At 42.8% G+C, this 16,958-nt stretch overlaps 1 protein-coding gene across 1 annotated transcript in view; it reads right to left on the reverse strand.

Annotated features, from left to right (window-relative positions):
* Window positions 1-3,344: 3,344 nt before the first annotated feature.
* Window positions 3,345-16,958, reverse strand: part of LOC116945548 (tetraspanin-18) — a 176,333-nt gene continuing 162,719 nt past the window's right edge. Inside the window, exons 4-10 of the mRNA XM_032959948.2 lie at window positions 15,213-15,343; window positions 14,351-14,548; window positions 10,822-10,896; window positions 9,295-9,393; window positions 8,340-8,519; window positions 6,560-6,643; window positions 3,345-4,192 (exon numbers count right to left, since the gene is read on the reverse strand). Of these exons, the coding sequence (XP_032815839.2) occupies window positions 4,145-4,192; window positions 6,560-6,643; window positions 8,340-8,519; window positions 9,295-9,393; window positions 10,822-10,896; window positions 14,351-14,548; window positions 15,213-15,343 (815 nt within the window). The 3' untranslated portion in view covers window positions 3,345-4,144. The remainder of the gene's footprint in view (window positions 4,193-6,559; window positions 6,644-8,339; window positions 8,520-9,294; window positions 9,394-10,821; window positions 10,897-14,350; window positions 14,549-15,212; window positions 15,344-16,958) is intronic.

Raw genomic sequence — 16,958 nt, forward strand, 5'->3', positions numbered from 1 at the left:
AGAAAGACAGACACAGAAAGTCGGAAATAACAGCTGACATAGGCAGGTAGGATGGAAACATCACAGTCAGTTAAGACTTTACCTGGTTAATAACGTCCTTCCAATGATTGCTCAGTTTGTACCCATCTTCTCGGTTGAAGTCGTGTCTGTGTATATATATCTGGATGGCTTCATGAACAAATCTCTAATAGCCGGTGGGTTTGCAGAGTACCTTCGTCTTGGAAAAGTCAATTTCGTGTGAGCCCACTGCGTTAAAACAATGATCAGCAATGGCAGAGGTATTGGTTTTACCGTGTTTCAGATCTGCCTTGTGTTCACGAACGTGGTCCGAGACGTCGTTTAGTTTCCCCAATGTAACTGCTGCCGCAGTAACAACTCAGTTTGTTGACAACCGGGTATCGCATATCAAGAATCACATCCTTTACAGATGGGATCAAATCATGGATTTTGTGTACTGTGTTGAAACGAACCTGGATCTTGTGTTTGTTTAAAATTTTGGAAATATTTTTGGTAGCCCCTACTATGTATGGCAAAGTGATGGCATTGGTTGGATCCTCAGATGGTTGTCTTCCCATGGCTGGGGAGACAGCTTTGCGGATTGTACAGTCAGAATATCCGTTCATCCTGAGGGCTTGGTGTACGTGCTCCAGCTCACTGGCAAGGTGATGCTGGTCGGAGATGCAACGGGCCCTATGGTGTAGTGTTGTGACGAGGGAATTCTTCTGGGCTGGATGGTGGTGGGAGTCAGGCTTTAGATAGGCATCCGTGTGGGTGGCTTTCCTGTAGACAGTGTCCCAACGAGCCATCAGGCCTCTTCTCAATTAAAACATCCAGGAATGGTAGCTTGCCATTCTTTTCCACTTCCATGGTGAATTTGGTAGATGGGTGTATGGAATTGATGTGGTTGAGAAATTGGTTCAGTGCTGGCAGGCCATGTGGCCAGATGACGAACGTGTCATCTACATATCTCTTTCACGAGGAAGGACGTAGGGTGGATGTCTGGATGGCATCTGTTTTAAATTTCTCCATGAAAACATTTGCTACCACTGGCGATAAGGGAGAACCCATTGGGGTACCCTAATTTTGTTTGTAGAATGTACCATGCCAGGTGAAGTAAGTGTTGGTAAGGCAGTGCCTTACCAAAGTTGGTATATCTGGATTCAGTCTCTGTTGGACCAAGTCTTCAATGATTGCAATGGTTTTTATTTAAAGCTTTCGTGACTGCAGTAATTCATATTCTTAGCCCTTTCGGTAAAGTCACGTTGAAGGGAAACAATAAAATAATAATATATATAAAACAATAAAAATTCTCACGACGTTTCGACCATAACACAAACGGTCGTCATCACCTGTTATGGTCGAAACGTCGTGATAATTTTTATTGTTTTATATAAATTTTATTATTTTATTGTCATCAGGTGATGACGACCGTTTGTGTTATGGTCGAAACGTCGTAAGAATTTTTATTGTTTATATATATTTTATTATTTTATTGTTTCCCTTCAACGTGACTTTACCGAAAGAGCTAAGCATATGGATTGCAATGGTGTTAGGTACAGTTACCTTGGTGCCTGTGCATGATTTTTTCAACAATTTTTTTTATAATTATTATTATTAAACGTGTTGTATTTGGGTCATAGAGAAAAGTTCAAGTAATTTGAACCAGTAACGTGCAAACACGAGTTTGTAGAAAGTATAATTGACGTAAAACTTTTCTCCAAATATCTGTCACATTATGAATAATTATGGACACAGCAGCCCGTGGCAGGTTGTTAATTGGAAGAATATAAACCGCCGTGCTAGAGTACAGGGCCTCCTCTACTTACGAACGCGTTAGGTTTCAGAAGTCTCTTCGTAAGTCCAACTTAACTCCTGCCGATTCCAAACATATTTTTACGGCATGTACACTAAACACGGAAATAGCTTTAAAAGTTGTGCAATCTCCTGTAGATGTACATGCCAGTGGTTCTTCACGTTCTGTCACCACTGCCGTCTATTGCACGGCAGTTGAACGTACGACCCTCGGTCTGAACAGGCAACTTGACATACGGACAGGTTTGTTCGTATCTTTGAAAGTTTGTAAGTCGAATGTTCTTGAGTAGAGGAGTCCCTGTATCATCGCCCAGTGCCGGATTAAGCTAGTGCGGGGCCTGTAGCATATGTTATAAAGGGGCCCTTATTCAATAAAACTATGAAAACACACATTTTTTTACTTGCATAGTAAAGTCACTATATTTTTTAATTTACTGTACATCCAGAAAATACGATAAATCCCGAACCTTAAAATCCCAGTCGTTCATAAAAGTTGAAGGCAGTATAGTACTATAGTAATAGAGCAAGTGCAGAATCACTGAACCGGAATTGATAGCTTGAAAACATTTAGCGCGGGGCCCTCCTTGAAAGTGCGGGGCTCGTAGCCGCTACACATGTAGCAGCTACTTTTGCTACGAGGATCATCCGGCACTGCTATCGCCCCGTGTTCAGAAACCCGTCTCCTCGTCCAGGGCTCGGCGGCCTGCGTCTCCAGAGCCACATGTGATGCCTCTTTGGCTTTCAAACCCCTGGCTGCTCCTTGCGGCTCTTTTGCTGCCACCTTGTGGGCAGCCGTTTGTTGAAAAAAAAAACAAATCTTAAACACTATTTAACGCAAACATTATATTAAAAAAATGTATGAAAAGAAACGGCACTATGGAAATGTCTTGGTGACACCAAAATGTACAAAGGTCAAATTGTATTAATAGAGAATATCTGAAGGGGGGACAACAAAAAGCTGTCTCCGGTGTGGACCAATGAGTTTCAAGGACAATGCATAAATTATCAGAGTATTTTTTTGTTTGCATTTTGACTGCAAGCATTGTGGTTAATGTAAACATACCTTGCAAAAGGTGTCAGTTTTGTTGCCAGAAAAAAAGGGGAAAAACCCCCTATTCGTATATTTTGGTACTTGCAACGGAGGCCTCATGATGGGCGACAACAACTAAATGGCCGCAGTTTATTCAGTCACCTATTTTGTTGATTTCAGTCGGAATGTTTGTCATCTGTCGTATAACCTGCCATGTTTGTGCACGTGCACAAGTAGCTCTGCGTGTGATGCAAGCCTCTTGGGCTACTTTGGTCAAAAACTAAAAAAAAACACAAATAAAAAATGGCTCCTTCTTCGTTAAAAGGTTTCCAACCCCTTGTCTCTTAGTCCAATGTAAACACGTGGGGGAGGGGGGGGGTATTGCGGAGACACAAGACGCCCGCAACGTCTGCACCCCTAGCTAGCTCACATTCTATCCAAGGAGCACACACTGCGTGTATTGCAAAGCGGAAAATCTAAACAATGTCTTCAATGCATAGGCTGAGTATGGACAAATTTATTATTATTTTTTAAAGCAATGCACTTTAGTTTTCCTGTGAAGGGTACAGAATAGATTTATCATGAACGTTTAAACAAGATTCATGAAATCTACACCAGCTGTGCATTTTAGTTTTGTGGTGTAATCAAAATTTTGTAAAAATGTATAAACATTAACAACCCAGTTGTTACGGAATAATAATAATACTTGTCTTGAACACATTGCTCACACTTAGTGCACATATATGGATTCATTTACTGAGAGCTCCGGAGTTAAATCGCTTCGTTTAATGGCAGGATTAATGGGGGGGAATAATTACACAGTATACAAAAGTAATAGCAGCTACAAGATATTTGTAACAAACGTATTCACCACATACACTGATAGACGGCATTCTTAATAAATGGCAGATGTCTCATTTTCCACAGCAAGCTGCTATCTCTCCACTACGTCGACAATAATTGTTTAGGTTTTACATTTTGATTTCATAAGAAACACGTAATAGCAAAAATTAAGACACACCATACATTACAGTAAATATGTACACGTGCTGCGTAGAAAAGATGATCATTAGCGCGAGACGTTTCCATCTCCTTCATAAGTGAAATCATAAATTGCAATTTGTATGTTACAGATGTACAATTAGGCGTGGTGGGAAACTGTCCACGTCAACACGCACCGCTAAACGTCGGAAGAACGTTAGCTTCCCTGGAGTTTTTAGTTTTTAAAGAGGAGTCGTAGGTTCTCGGGATTTCTGATGATGATGATAATAATGAATAAATTTGGTTGTCGGACGAAATGAATCATATCATTCTTCGGAAAAGACACAGGGTGAAGGACATGGCAAGCAGCTGTTGAAGAGAGAGACAAAAAACACCACTGTGTTATTGATGATTTTTGTGTATAATATGAAACCCAAGGAGGGCCTGGGGGAGACACGTGATGCAAAGCAATATGAAATATAAACAACATCGTAAACCTGATATCAACATTGGCATTAGGCGAACATTTTAGCAACAGAAAATCATACATTAACAATTTGAAAGGTTAGGGAGTATACTTTGAGTATACTTTTTCATCGACATATAACTACATTTCCAGTAAGCTACACTGAAAGTTATATTTGTTGTATATTTGACATTTTACATTTAAAAATAATAATATTGAATTGCTCTACATTTGTTATATATTGGGTATAAACCATATATGTGACCTAAAGTTTGATTTTAATAAGCTTACTAAATGTGTGCCATCGAACAATGTGTTCATTTCGTAATGAACGGAAACTTGTATAAACATTTAATGCCTGTTGTTCATTTGGAGTTTGCGTGTTTTACCCCGTGGTTGCATGGATTTTAATACCTCTCGTCCGGTTTTGCCTCTCTAAAATTTAGAAACACGTGTTGACATTACTTCGCTGCTGCTTGAAAGTCCCACGTGATGATGATATAAGCCGCTGCAATGAGCTATCACGTGTGGCCAGGTCGCCTCTGATAAAGAGCTAATAACTCAGTGGGCTTTGACAGCTGATGTAAAAATATCATCATAGAAGAGAAATATAACGAGAGAAACAATTCCGGAATGGATTGCAAAAATTGATTCCTCAAGGACGTATTGAGCCAAGCAATCGGTGGAATTGTTTCCTCTCAACTGCAATGTGTGCACACAGGATGGTATTAGAATTCCGTGGGGTGGTTTCAATTGAGCATTTTCTTTTAATTACAGCCCTGGAGGAAAAGGGGGATGCAGGCGTAAGATGAAATTTCATCGTACCGAACAAAACGTGACCTTGATTGCCAATCCTTAATGGCTTTGTGCATAATAGCGGGCGATGTTTTGAGAACAAGGCATTACAATTATCCGCAGTCTCAATTTATTTCTGGACATTACGTTGACCTACTTCACCGTTCATTCATCGGAAATATTGTGCACGGTGGGCTTGCTGACTGAAAAATATGGTAGCCGACGGAGTGATCCTCGTGTGGCAATGGATTTGGAGCTGCTGCGCTGGCTGGCAGTGGTGCACAAGCCCAATTGACGCACGTACACTCGTCACCAACACTGTGTGTGTCCTTAAAATAAAGAAATATTGAAGCGGCCACATTTTGGGCAATTGCCCTCCTGCTTCATAGCGCAACATATAGCAAGTGCTGTGGAGAAGGGTCATTGCCAGAAATATCACCAATTATATACAGGGTGGCCCAAAAGTCAGGACACATGGGCTGGCAATGTTGTTGACGACATGGCCGGATTAAGGTTCTTATAGGCCTTAGGCACTTCCGTTTCATAGGCCTTCAGTGATAACTTTAGTGATAATGCCTTGTCTTTCCTTGCACTACTCTCTATTGAGAATTAGATTGTGCAAAAAACACCATTTGAAGATGTCATTGCAAATTTTTACGTGAAAACATCTCGAAAAATTAATCTCTGGTGTGAATTCCTCTCACGTGATTTTTTTTTTTACATTGACATGAATCTGCCTCTTAGTATATACACTGTGCCTATCCTAGCTATATGAATGTATTTATTCAAGAATATATCTTGGTAAAAATTTTTATCGTACAAACAACAACAAAACATTGTTAAACATTTTTTGTTCGTAGGCCCTTTAGTTTTCACTGTGCCTATTGGATAATATGGCCCTGGTTGATGGGCGTGTTGAGTTCTATTGGCTGGCAATAGTCACAGAAGGACATCTCCAGTGGCTAGCATTAAGTGATTGAAAGCACGCGTTAAATCAAACATCGTGGGGCCAGCGAGTTCTTGTGAAGTGCACATGCTCGCTACAGATTCAGTAAACATTTTCTTTCGTTCTTTCGGTAAAGTCACGTAGAATGAGAATAAAATAATAAATTAATAAAATAAAATAACACAATTAAATTCTCACGACGTTTCGGCCACAACACAAGTGGCCTTCTTCTTGTGTTGTGGCCGAAACGTCGTGAGAATATTATTGTGTTATTTTATTTTATTAATTTATTATTTTATTCTCATTCTCCGTGACTTTACCGAAAGAACCAAAGAAGATGAATCCTTGCAGTCACGAAAGCTTTAAATCGAAATTTATCAGTAAACATTGTGATCAACTAACGGGTGCCATTACCTTCAATGTAAAGTTCTGCTACTGAAGAAATTACATCGGATGGTGTAGTGAATTAATATTCTCAACACAAACAAATTGACGTCACATTGAGTGAGTATAATTGTGCATTTCATACCTGTATTAGGAGTAACCCTATGACCACTCCTCCCACAGTCAGTATGTAGTTGTGAAGGGACTGCATAATTTTCGTGTAGCATCCCTGTCAAGGAACATTTCCACCAGAAATTAGTTTCGTCGCTAATCTTGCTTCATTACGTCGGCAGACCTGCAAACTAAAATCGTATGTGCATTTTACGCGCTAAGAATACTTGACCGTGAGACCATCTGCCACCCGGTTTGCTGACAGGTCCCAACTCACTCCCTTGGTGGGGCTCCGTAAAAATCACTGCTACCCTTGGGGCATTAAGGAAGAGCAGTTCTATGTCTGTCAGTGAAATGAAACAATTAAACCATTACGCTGTGCTTTTTGCAGCTGCTCACAGCTTAGCGCAGCCACACTGCGTTAGGATCTGTACAGCGTCCCACTAGATTATAAATAGAAAACATGTAAAGCATAACTACCACCCAGTCTCCACATCTAAATAAAAAAAAACAATATTTTGTATTCAATCAGCCTATTTGGCTTTCCAGGCCAATGTTATCAAGCAGCCTTTGTTTAAGCGAGCAAAGCGTGAACCAGTTTCAACTGTCTGGGTCTTAATAGCAGAGCCAGGCTTGTTAAACAATTGCTGCTGGATTAGCAGCATTGGTAAGAGCACTCCACCTAAACTTTGAGGCCCTGTTAATAGCGAACAGCAAAGATATATGAAAGCGGTATTTGTACAGAGTTTTGAGATGCAATTGGACGAAATATGCTATAAATAATAATGTTAATCATTATAATAGGTATGGAAAATATAAAAGACGAATTTACTATGCTTGAAATACCAATGTTAAATTGAAAAAAAACGTGACAAACTTAGCAATAGAAAAAAATGTACTTGACAGGAACTTGAATGAAAGTGTGTTTTGAATTGTTCTTCTGTATTTTATATTTTACGTGGTATTTTTTTTAACACAATGGGCAGGGACATAATTCCATAATTCGTACAGAGCATATGCCTAAAACATTCATAAGAAAATTAACCTCAAGAACTACAAAATGAATGTCTTTATGCAATTCTAAAAATGGAGTGATTGCTATTATTCCGAGTATGACATATCAATAACAATAATTATTTTACTACCCTTTGTCAATCTACAGCTCAAAAAAGGATCCCATAAGCCACACTGGTCAAGGGGATTGGTACCATGCTGGTTATTGTGGGTTGGTGAAGTGTGGGCCTGATGTTAGCCATGACCAGGAGTTGAAATGTGGGTCGCTAGGTTCATAGTGCAGCGCCCTCACCACTTCGCCACCACGCCTGCCAGACATAACAATATCTGAGGGTAAGGAATAGATGCTGTAAAAATAATCATCACCCCACCTCCATTTACAGTTGTCTCAGTCGCTCAACTCCAGTGTTAAATATGGCCGGGAATCAAACTTAGGTCACCAGCTTCCACAGCGCTGTGGAGCCAATCACTTGCTTCCCCTTCATTCGGATAAAATTGCAAGATTTAACAATCGTTCCACTTAATTTCCAAAACTTCGAAACTTATATCGTCATCTGTTTTGTAGCTCTGAATCGTATTACTATGACGATGTCATCACGAGGAGTCATAATCCCAGTATCAACATCGTCTTCAAATGTCGAGCAACTGTTCGGTAAATGGTTTCCCCACGGCAAAGCCATTCATCACGGTTCTGCAGGTCCTCTTGAAAATCAATCCCGAGATTTGTTTTGTTAAGTAACAGATATCCGCCAGGCTCTTCCGCTCCTCCCCTTCCACCCTGGAGGTGCCTGTGGAGATACCTGCTCATTCCGATGTCGGGGGTCCCCCAGCAAGCATCTGAGCCTGTCCATCGTGGCCTGACTCTCTTCGTGAATGTCTCCCTTGCAGCATGCCTCTGGAATAATCTTGCCCGAGGACAGCTGCCAGAAGAGGGTCCCTTCCCAAAAATCCGAGGGACCTCGCACCCCACAGCACCCGAACTGGATATGCAGTGGGGAGACAGTGGTGGGGGCAGGGGGAGGGAGGGGTTCAGGACGAAGGGGGTGGGGAGGGAGTGAGTGAGTCAGGAGGAAGAGGGTTCAGGAGGGAGGGAGGGAGGGAGGTTTACAACATCAAAATCAGCATCTTTGTTTAGACTGGAGGAGGAATCTGATGAGCTATGAAGCTCTTTTTTCACAGATGTCCAGTATTGGCGGGCCAGCGAGTTTCTACAACAGCAAACGATACAACAGCAGCAACAACAAAATAGAAAAAGGTGAGCGAGTCGCTAACTATAAATTAATAAAAGTGTTTTTATAAATGAATTAAATAAGTCCGATTTAGGAATAGGTTTTACCCTTTTAACTGGCACAAAAACTGACACCTTTATTAAAGGCATCATGTTTGCAATAACCACAACACAAGCAGTCAAAATGCAAACAAAAAAGACAACTCTGATAATAATATGCACTGTCCTTGAATTTGATTGGTCCACACCCGAGACAGCTTTTCTTAGAGCCTAGTCTCCACTGGTGTTGGACCAGAAGACGCCAAAAGGCGTACAACTCAAAAAACAGCACACTATCAGAGTATTGAGGGCTCGGGGTGAGCATGTACATTATGAGACCTCCTTTGCCAGTAACAAGATATAGGAATAGGTTTTACCCTTTTAACTGGCACAAAAAAAACAACAAAAAAAACCGGGGGATGGGCGGATGTTCCAGGGGCACGGCATTGACAACAACAAACAGGTCCCATAAGAAAATTACTCTTTACCGTCTTCATAGCTGAATTCCAAAACCTTGAGAAAACATCAGTGGCGTTGTCTCCTTGATAGCGCATCTTGAGCTCGAGAGCAAAATAATCTTCGTTTAACTACGCAGAGGCGGGGTTAAGGGGGAAGCGAGCAAAACGGAATTACCGATGGAAACATTGCGTCACCAATTCTTGACACACATTCTTCATATTAATGCATTTATGCGTATATTGTAAGCTTTTTGAAGGCTGTGTATGTGAGTAAGTGTTTGCGAATGAAAAGGGTAACTGTTGATCTTTCAATTTAAGAACCGTCAATATAGATGTTGTTTTTCCTCCCTAAAATTATGTTTATCAGGGTCCCATGGCATAGTGTCAGTGTCCAACTATTGTTCTACTCAATCTCTCAGGACCGTTTCATCTCACCCCCATGAAGAAAGGGGCATTGCTAAAGACATGACCTCTTATATTTGTTTATACTTTTTAGAGCGGAAGTTATTGGCTAATGGGTTGAGCTTTTGTCTGAAAGCATTGCTATTTTTAGATGGTACTAATTTGTGAAAATGTCCAGTTAATGTACCGTACAGTTTATCGTGTTTTCTGAATTTCGATGAGAATTATCCCGTGTTGTAAGAGAAAAAAACAAACTTGAAGCTTTTTTCAAGAAGCCGGCATTCAATAAACTGGGTACGCAAATCGCAATAGGCAATACATGTGTCATTGAAGCACGTACAATATGTAGCTAATCCTCCATTCTGAGAATAGGTGACCGTGAAAAGGTGCAGCCCCGCTACTTTTTAGTCACGCGCCCTGCTGTAAGAATGGCCTCAAATAGAGGGTGGAGGTACCCATACTTTACCTCACCACAAGCGGCCTGCTGATCAACTAACTGTGGGCGTGTGACCCATTTTATACCATTGGCTTTAAGAAACTTGACCACTGACGTTGCAAGCCAGAGAGTCGAACCAATGACCTCTGGATTGCAAATTCGGTTGCGTTAACCATTACTCCACAGCAGCACTCAGGCAGGATAAGTACAGAGGACTCCCCTACTTACGAACGAGTTAGGTTTCAGAGGTCTCTGTTCATAAGTCGATTTGTTCGTAAGTCCAACTTTACTCCTGTCGATTCCAAACACGTCGTACGGCATGTACACTAAACATGGGGAATGGCTTTAAAAGTTGTGTCATTTTCTGTACATGTAGATGCCACTGGGTCTTCATCTTCTACAGATGTAGATGCCACTACCGCCATCAATTGCGTGGCGGTTGAACTTACGACTCTCGGTCCGAACAGGCAACTGGACATATTGTCAGGTTTGTTCGTATCTCTGGAAGTTCGTAAGTCGAATGTTTTGTAAGTAGAAGAGTCCCTGTATGGCAATAAATAAACGACAGTTCGGTGGGGATGGAGGATCGTGTTTTGTTTAAACAGTTTGCTGCATTGGCCACTGTTGGAAAGCAGGAACGATCCACTTCGTGTCTAAAATACAAGCGGCTGGGTTCAGTGTTTGCGGTGGATAGAAGCCACGGTTTTGGAGTACAGTACCTGTTCTCGAAAAACAAATGCCACGATCGCCGTAACTAACTCGACCATGAAGATTATCAGCAGCAGAATGAAGAACTGGAACCGAAAACAAGCACCAGACCAATCATTTGCATCGTTGTGGCTGAAAATAGAAAGGTCAACAATGATTCACTCTCCCACGTTTTTTTCTCACCGAGGCAGAACCAGCGAACACGGTCACAGAGAGAGATGTGTATATGTATGTATGTTGAACTTCTTTCGTACCGCACGTAACCAACTGTGCTAATCGGAGGTGCGGGGGAAGGACAACAGTTTAGTTTCTGAATAAGCTACCAGTACATGCAGCGAAACGTCGGGCGTCATGCCTTACAACAATGCAGTGCACCCCAAAGTAAAGATTGGAGAGCTATACAGCACAACTTCAAAATAACTAATCAATCATGCGTCTTCTTTGGTTCTTTCGGTAAAGTCACGTAGAAATGAGAATAAAATAATAAATTGATAAAATAAAATAACACAATAAAATTCTCACGACATTTCGGCCACAACACAAGCGGCCTTCATCAGATGAGCCGATCATCAGATGAAGGCCGCTTTTGTTGTGGCCGAAACGTCGTGAGAATTTTATTGTGTTATTTTATTTTATCAATTTGTTATTTTATTCTCATTCTACGTGACTTTACCGAAAGAACCAAAGAAGATGAATCCTTGCAGTCACGAAAGCTTTAAATCGAAATCATGCGTCTAACCGAGTACAACTAGATTGCCAATGTATTGTCATGGTATATTTTAAAAGCCTATCATTCTATTGGGCCCGTGTTGTAGCGAGACGGGGATCTTGCCAAATAAGGTCCGGTAAAGCGGCAGCAATTATTTCGGAAGCCTGGCCGCTGATGAGCACCTGATGGGTAAAACCAGTTCAGAATTTTCACGCCTCTAGAAATTTTCTCTGGTTAACAGCGGACCAGTTGGCTCGGAACTCAAAGAAAATGTTGTTCATATGTGCAAATGCAGAATGGAAGTAGATATATTTATTTATTATCCAAAATGCTCTACTCAATTGCTCAGCGAGTTTTTAAAAAAAATTGAATCACGTTACGTGAATGTGGCTCGTAAGATTATACCTTACCAACAATATTGTCAATGTCTCCGCGTTTTATGCCAGTATTCTTGTCGTTACCTCTCCAGCACATGACAAAGATTGTCACGTTTACAAAGATATCGTTTACAGATTTCACGACTGAATTCCACATCAACGTACGTTTCTCTGAAACCGCTTTGATCTTCATCAGGTAGCGAGCTCAGACGTCGAGTGTTTAACGATTTATTAGTCACAAATGGCAACTGCTCAGTACACACATTTGATACGTGTAAAGAGGTTTAATTAGAAACTCATAACAGAGCCTATGAAGTCCCTAGCAATCCTTGACATTCTCTCTTATTCCATTACGTGCAGCCTCATAAAGAGCTCATCTTACATCCTGGAGAACATATGGTGGAATCGTCTAATAGCACGGCGAAACGCTCTCTAAGAGCAGAGAGAGAGAGAGAGCGATCTTCCGTCTGCCAAGGCAGCAAATTTGTTTCAAGCGTGACAATTCTACTTCAATACCGGATTGTGACTCAAGGACTTCAGGTTCATAAATGCAGCCAGGAAAACAATCATGCACAGCGGTTGGCAACGCAGTGGAGATCAAAGTGCCAACGGCTCTCATCCCTAATCCTTTCGTAGTTTTACGAATGGTTACATTTTAAAATAGCTGCAAAATGTCGACTACTCTGATACACAGGCATATGTTAAAGTGTAAATGGTGTGGCATCAGGATGCAACATGAGCCATTCTAAATTGAAAAATTATTTCTTTAGAACTGCTTTTTGTGTTTAGTTTATTGTCCTCCCCCCTCCCCACACCTCCTATTAGCACGGTTGGCTACGTGCGAGAAGTTCAACATACATACATGCATTTATTGTCTCATCGTGGACATGGTGTAACAGCAGGGTGCGAGATGAAACAATGAAATGTCTCATCTTAACGTAACCCACTGGATTAAGACCTGCCTTCAAAACAATGCTTCCCCTCTAAATCGAATAATCCGTAGCACCCACTTCCAGATGTAGCCACCAAATATAGTAGAAAGTCAGAGAAATCCCGGTGGCATGCAACGATGGTAATCATAAGCAGACCGTGGATCACATTTGTGAACCGGTGTGAACCTCTCGGTTTAAGTTCAGTGGAGGCATTTGAGACATCCGTTCAGCTTCCTGTGCTTGGTCCATCAGACCTGGCCATTGACTTACGAGTTGCGACACAAAGACATGGGCAAGAAGGGAACTAGAAAGGGGACAATGGAATTCAGTGGATGAATGGCATGCAATCTGTCTTCGAATTGCTCCAAACACGCACTGTTGGACGATCTCTGATATTTCTCTCAAAATGTACCACTTTGCGACTCGCAGATGGCAGTGAGGCGGTGTTTGTGGAGCTGTCCATCTTCGTCATGGAACATTTTTTGCCCACTCTCCGGATCAGGCCGCTCCCTTCCAAAGCACAAACTTTAATTTCGGAAATTGAATTTATCTTTGCTGATATTTGGCGTATCCCTCGTCCTTGCACCTAGCTTTTGGTAATTTAGTTATACGTCAGGTTGCCACCTCTGAGTTAAAAAAAAAACCAATTACCTATCGTGGGAAGAGGAATAACTGACAATAGCAGAAGAGGGGGCAACTGCATGCATATGCATTGTCTTCAGGGGTGTGTTATTATGCAACTGACATAAAATGGGGCTTGTAGTGTCCCGGGAAGACTTACACATTTCCAAAGGCAACTACCTCAAAAAGGGGGACGACTCTGGAAAAACCAAGGCAGGTGGCAACCCCCAGTGACCAGCGTAATGACCGATGCCTGTGAATAATTCAACAGTGGCATGGCGGAAGATACGAGTTGAGATTCAGTGCAAAAGGTGGCACATAAATAAACACCAGAGCGCATACTTTAAAATACCCAGCCATTCGGGAGAGGTGTCCACTTGCCACTCGCTCTCCCGCACACAAGACAAAGATCCCCCATATAGCCTTAACAGACTGTAGGGGCAAGTGCTGTTAGCGAGCACCTATGAAGGTCGGAACGGTACACGAGGGGGTGGGTGGCCAGCACCACGCCCGACCGCCTTTGTCTCCCCAGTGGCGATGTTTACACACTGCACCAGATACTCATTTGAGGCTGAGTCGACCTAGGGGAGGCCCAGGACCGGTTCAGATAATTGTCACTGGTGTTGGCCGTGAGCGGGAATTGAACCCGGATTGCCGGGTTCACAGTGCAGCGCGCTAACCGCTACACTATCGCTCCCCACTCTCCCGCCCACGCACACACGCACACACGCACGCACACGCACGCACACATGCACACACACACACACGCACACACACACACACGCACACACACACACACGCACACACACACGCACACACGCACGCACACACGCACACACGCACACACGCACGCACACACGCACACACACACGCACGCACACACGCGCACGCAAATACTCACGAAAGTGAGCGTCCTCCGGCTCTCACAGAGAGCTCCGCAGCAGCCCAGGAGCCCCAGCAGCAGAAACACGGCCCCCACGGCCAAAATCACGTGCACACTCCTCAGCAGCAAGGGATGATGGGAGGAGACGACCTCCGCGACCCCGCCAGGGTCCGCCACTGCCCACACGCCCACCGTGACCAGGCAGAGCCCCGCCAGCTGTCAGACGGGATTCAATTAGCGGATTGCAGACACCCAGAGACTGGCAGCCAGGAATGCTCGCCAGCAGCTCCGTGGTATTCCAGGACTGCAAATATTATTAGTTGGGAGTGAGGCTGGTGGAGGGGGAACTATTTTTAAAATTCGTCATTTGGGATTTGTGTGTTTCTGTGCTGTTGTTAGCTTGGTGTAGGCTGCACCAAGGTTCTGGGTGAAGTTGAGTGGCAGTCGGTAAAAAAACAACAACCCATTTTTGTCTTCTGCCGTTCATAGAAACTTCGTTTAAAGAGATAAACAGTTCCGCAAGGAGAGGGATTTATGTTGTTGTTGTTGTTGCTCAGGTCACGATCAGCTCTTCTCTAAACAGTTACTCGTAAAACAAAAACAATTTCAGAAACTTCTTAAATGCCTTTGGAGCAAGGTCAATGAGACATAAATTCTGTTCAAGTACACCGCTCAAGCCACAGGACATTAGCACTATACGATCCATCGTAAACGTAAAAATGGGAGGTAATGTTAACACATGACCTGCCAGCTGATTTACTTGAAACCATAAGGAAACTTCAAAAGGATTATGGACAGCAGGAGGTGTTACTGCTAAGCCCAGGTATTTGGAAGCTTACGTGCTTAAAAAGCCTGTGCAGACATGAGGGTTGTGACTTACAAAGATAAGGGCGTTGAAGAACACCATGAGGTACTTGACACAGCTCAGGCATGTCCCCTCCATGCTGACGATAGAGGCAGCGACGCCAGGGCCGCTAGGGAATCCTGGATCGTAGCGTTTGGCGTTGGGCTCTGGAACAGACACAGATGCATGAAGCTCGGGGTACGTGAGCATGCCCGGCCATTTCTGTCTCTCTTCACCAAAAAAACCCTCTGGGCTCACGCAATGATGGATATTTATTCATTGAACGAAATCGTTGGTGCGCCCAGCCGGTTTCGTTCCTACCCACGGCCATGTTACCGACGGTGTGAATGACCTCTGAAGCGAACGTTGGGCCCCTCTACCACACCCAACCCTCACTGGCCGTCGTGGTGAAGCATAGTCGTGCAACCCACACGAAGGAGATGGGATAAGGAGGCCTTTATACAGCACCAGAGTTACATATCGTTCGCGTATTCATGAAGAGTTTAATTGACGAACTGGCTTAATTTAAAGGCAAGTGAGAAACCTATTGAGCTGTCAAGCTCCGCTTAAATGCAACTGTCTTTAAACACAGCACCATATCTGCCGGAGTAGAAACAACGGGAAATAAATATGAACAACAATGCAACGTCAATATGATGATTTCTTAACAGTTATAATTCCGTCACTTTTTATATTTGTTAAACGTTAACATATGTTGAAGTTTTTGATTTAAAGCTTTCGTGACTGCAGTAATTCATATTCTTAGCTCTTTCGGTAAAGTCACGTTGAAGGGAAACCATAAAATAATATATATATAAAACAATACAAATTCTCACGACGTTTCGACCATAACACAAACGGTCGTCATCAGGTGTGTCGGTTTGCATTTATTTATTTTAAAACGGTGTATTTATTTTTATTGTTTTATATATATTTTATTATTTTATTGTTTCCCTTCAACGTGACTTTACCGAAAGAGCTAAGAATATGTTGAAGCCTCATACTCAAATACTTTTCATCTAAAATTACATTCACAAAGCGCCTTGCGTACAACTACAACTTACTCAAGGCAATTTACATCACACACACACACACATTGGGACAAGGGGGGAAAACAGTCCAAGCAGTAGAAACGCTAACTCAGAGAAGCCAAGGGTCTATGAGTGTAACGTTTGAACGTTGAACTTCTCTCGCACCGTACGTAGCCAACCGCGCTAACAGGAGGCATGGGGTTTAAACGCCGACGGTCGTCTCCGAGAGGCAGACACCACTGGGCGAGGCGATGGCAACGCAGCGAGAGACAGCACCGCACAGGAGGCACCAACAGCCACTGTGCGGAGGGAGGAACCGCGTCCGGGGAATGCCTAGGGGTCACCGGCCACCGCAGAGCTAAAACTAAACTAACTAAATCATTTTTTTTTAACCAGGTGGGTAAGGCCGACTGAGCCACGCAGCTCTTTTGCAGAAGCGACCTGGCCACAAATGATAGCTCAACAAAAGTGGCTTATCACGTGGCAATGTGTAGCTGCCGAATACTCCAAACGCCGCGTTGATTTTAAATGTGGAGGGAAAAAGCCGGAGGAGCTGGAGAAAAATCTACGCGACCACGAGGAGAGAGAACATGTAAACTCCAAATATACAAGCGTCAGGGTTTCCATCAAACCCACGACCTCCTGTATATCAGGCGAGGTGTTTAACGTCTGGTAAAAAAATAAAACAAAACATTTAAACGTATTGTTTTAAAATCATGGCATCACATTTAAATCATCATCTCCAGCCTGT

The sequence above is a fragment of the Petromyzon marinus genome, chromosome 24 (genome assembly GCF_048934315.1).
Source record: "Petromyzon marinus isolate PM22_M1 ecotype Great Lakes invasive population chromosome 24, UKy_Petmar_22M1.pri1.0, whole genome shotgun sequence".
NCBI lineage: Eukaryota > Metazoa > Chordata > Hyperoartia > Petromyzontiformes > Petromyzontidae > Petromyzon > Petromyzon marinus.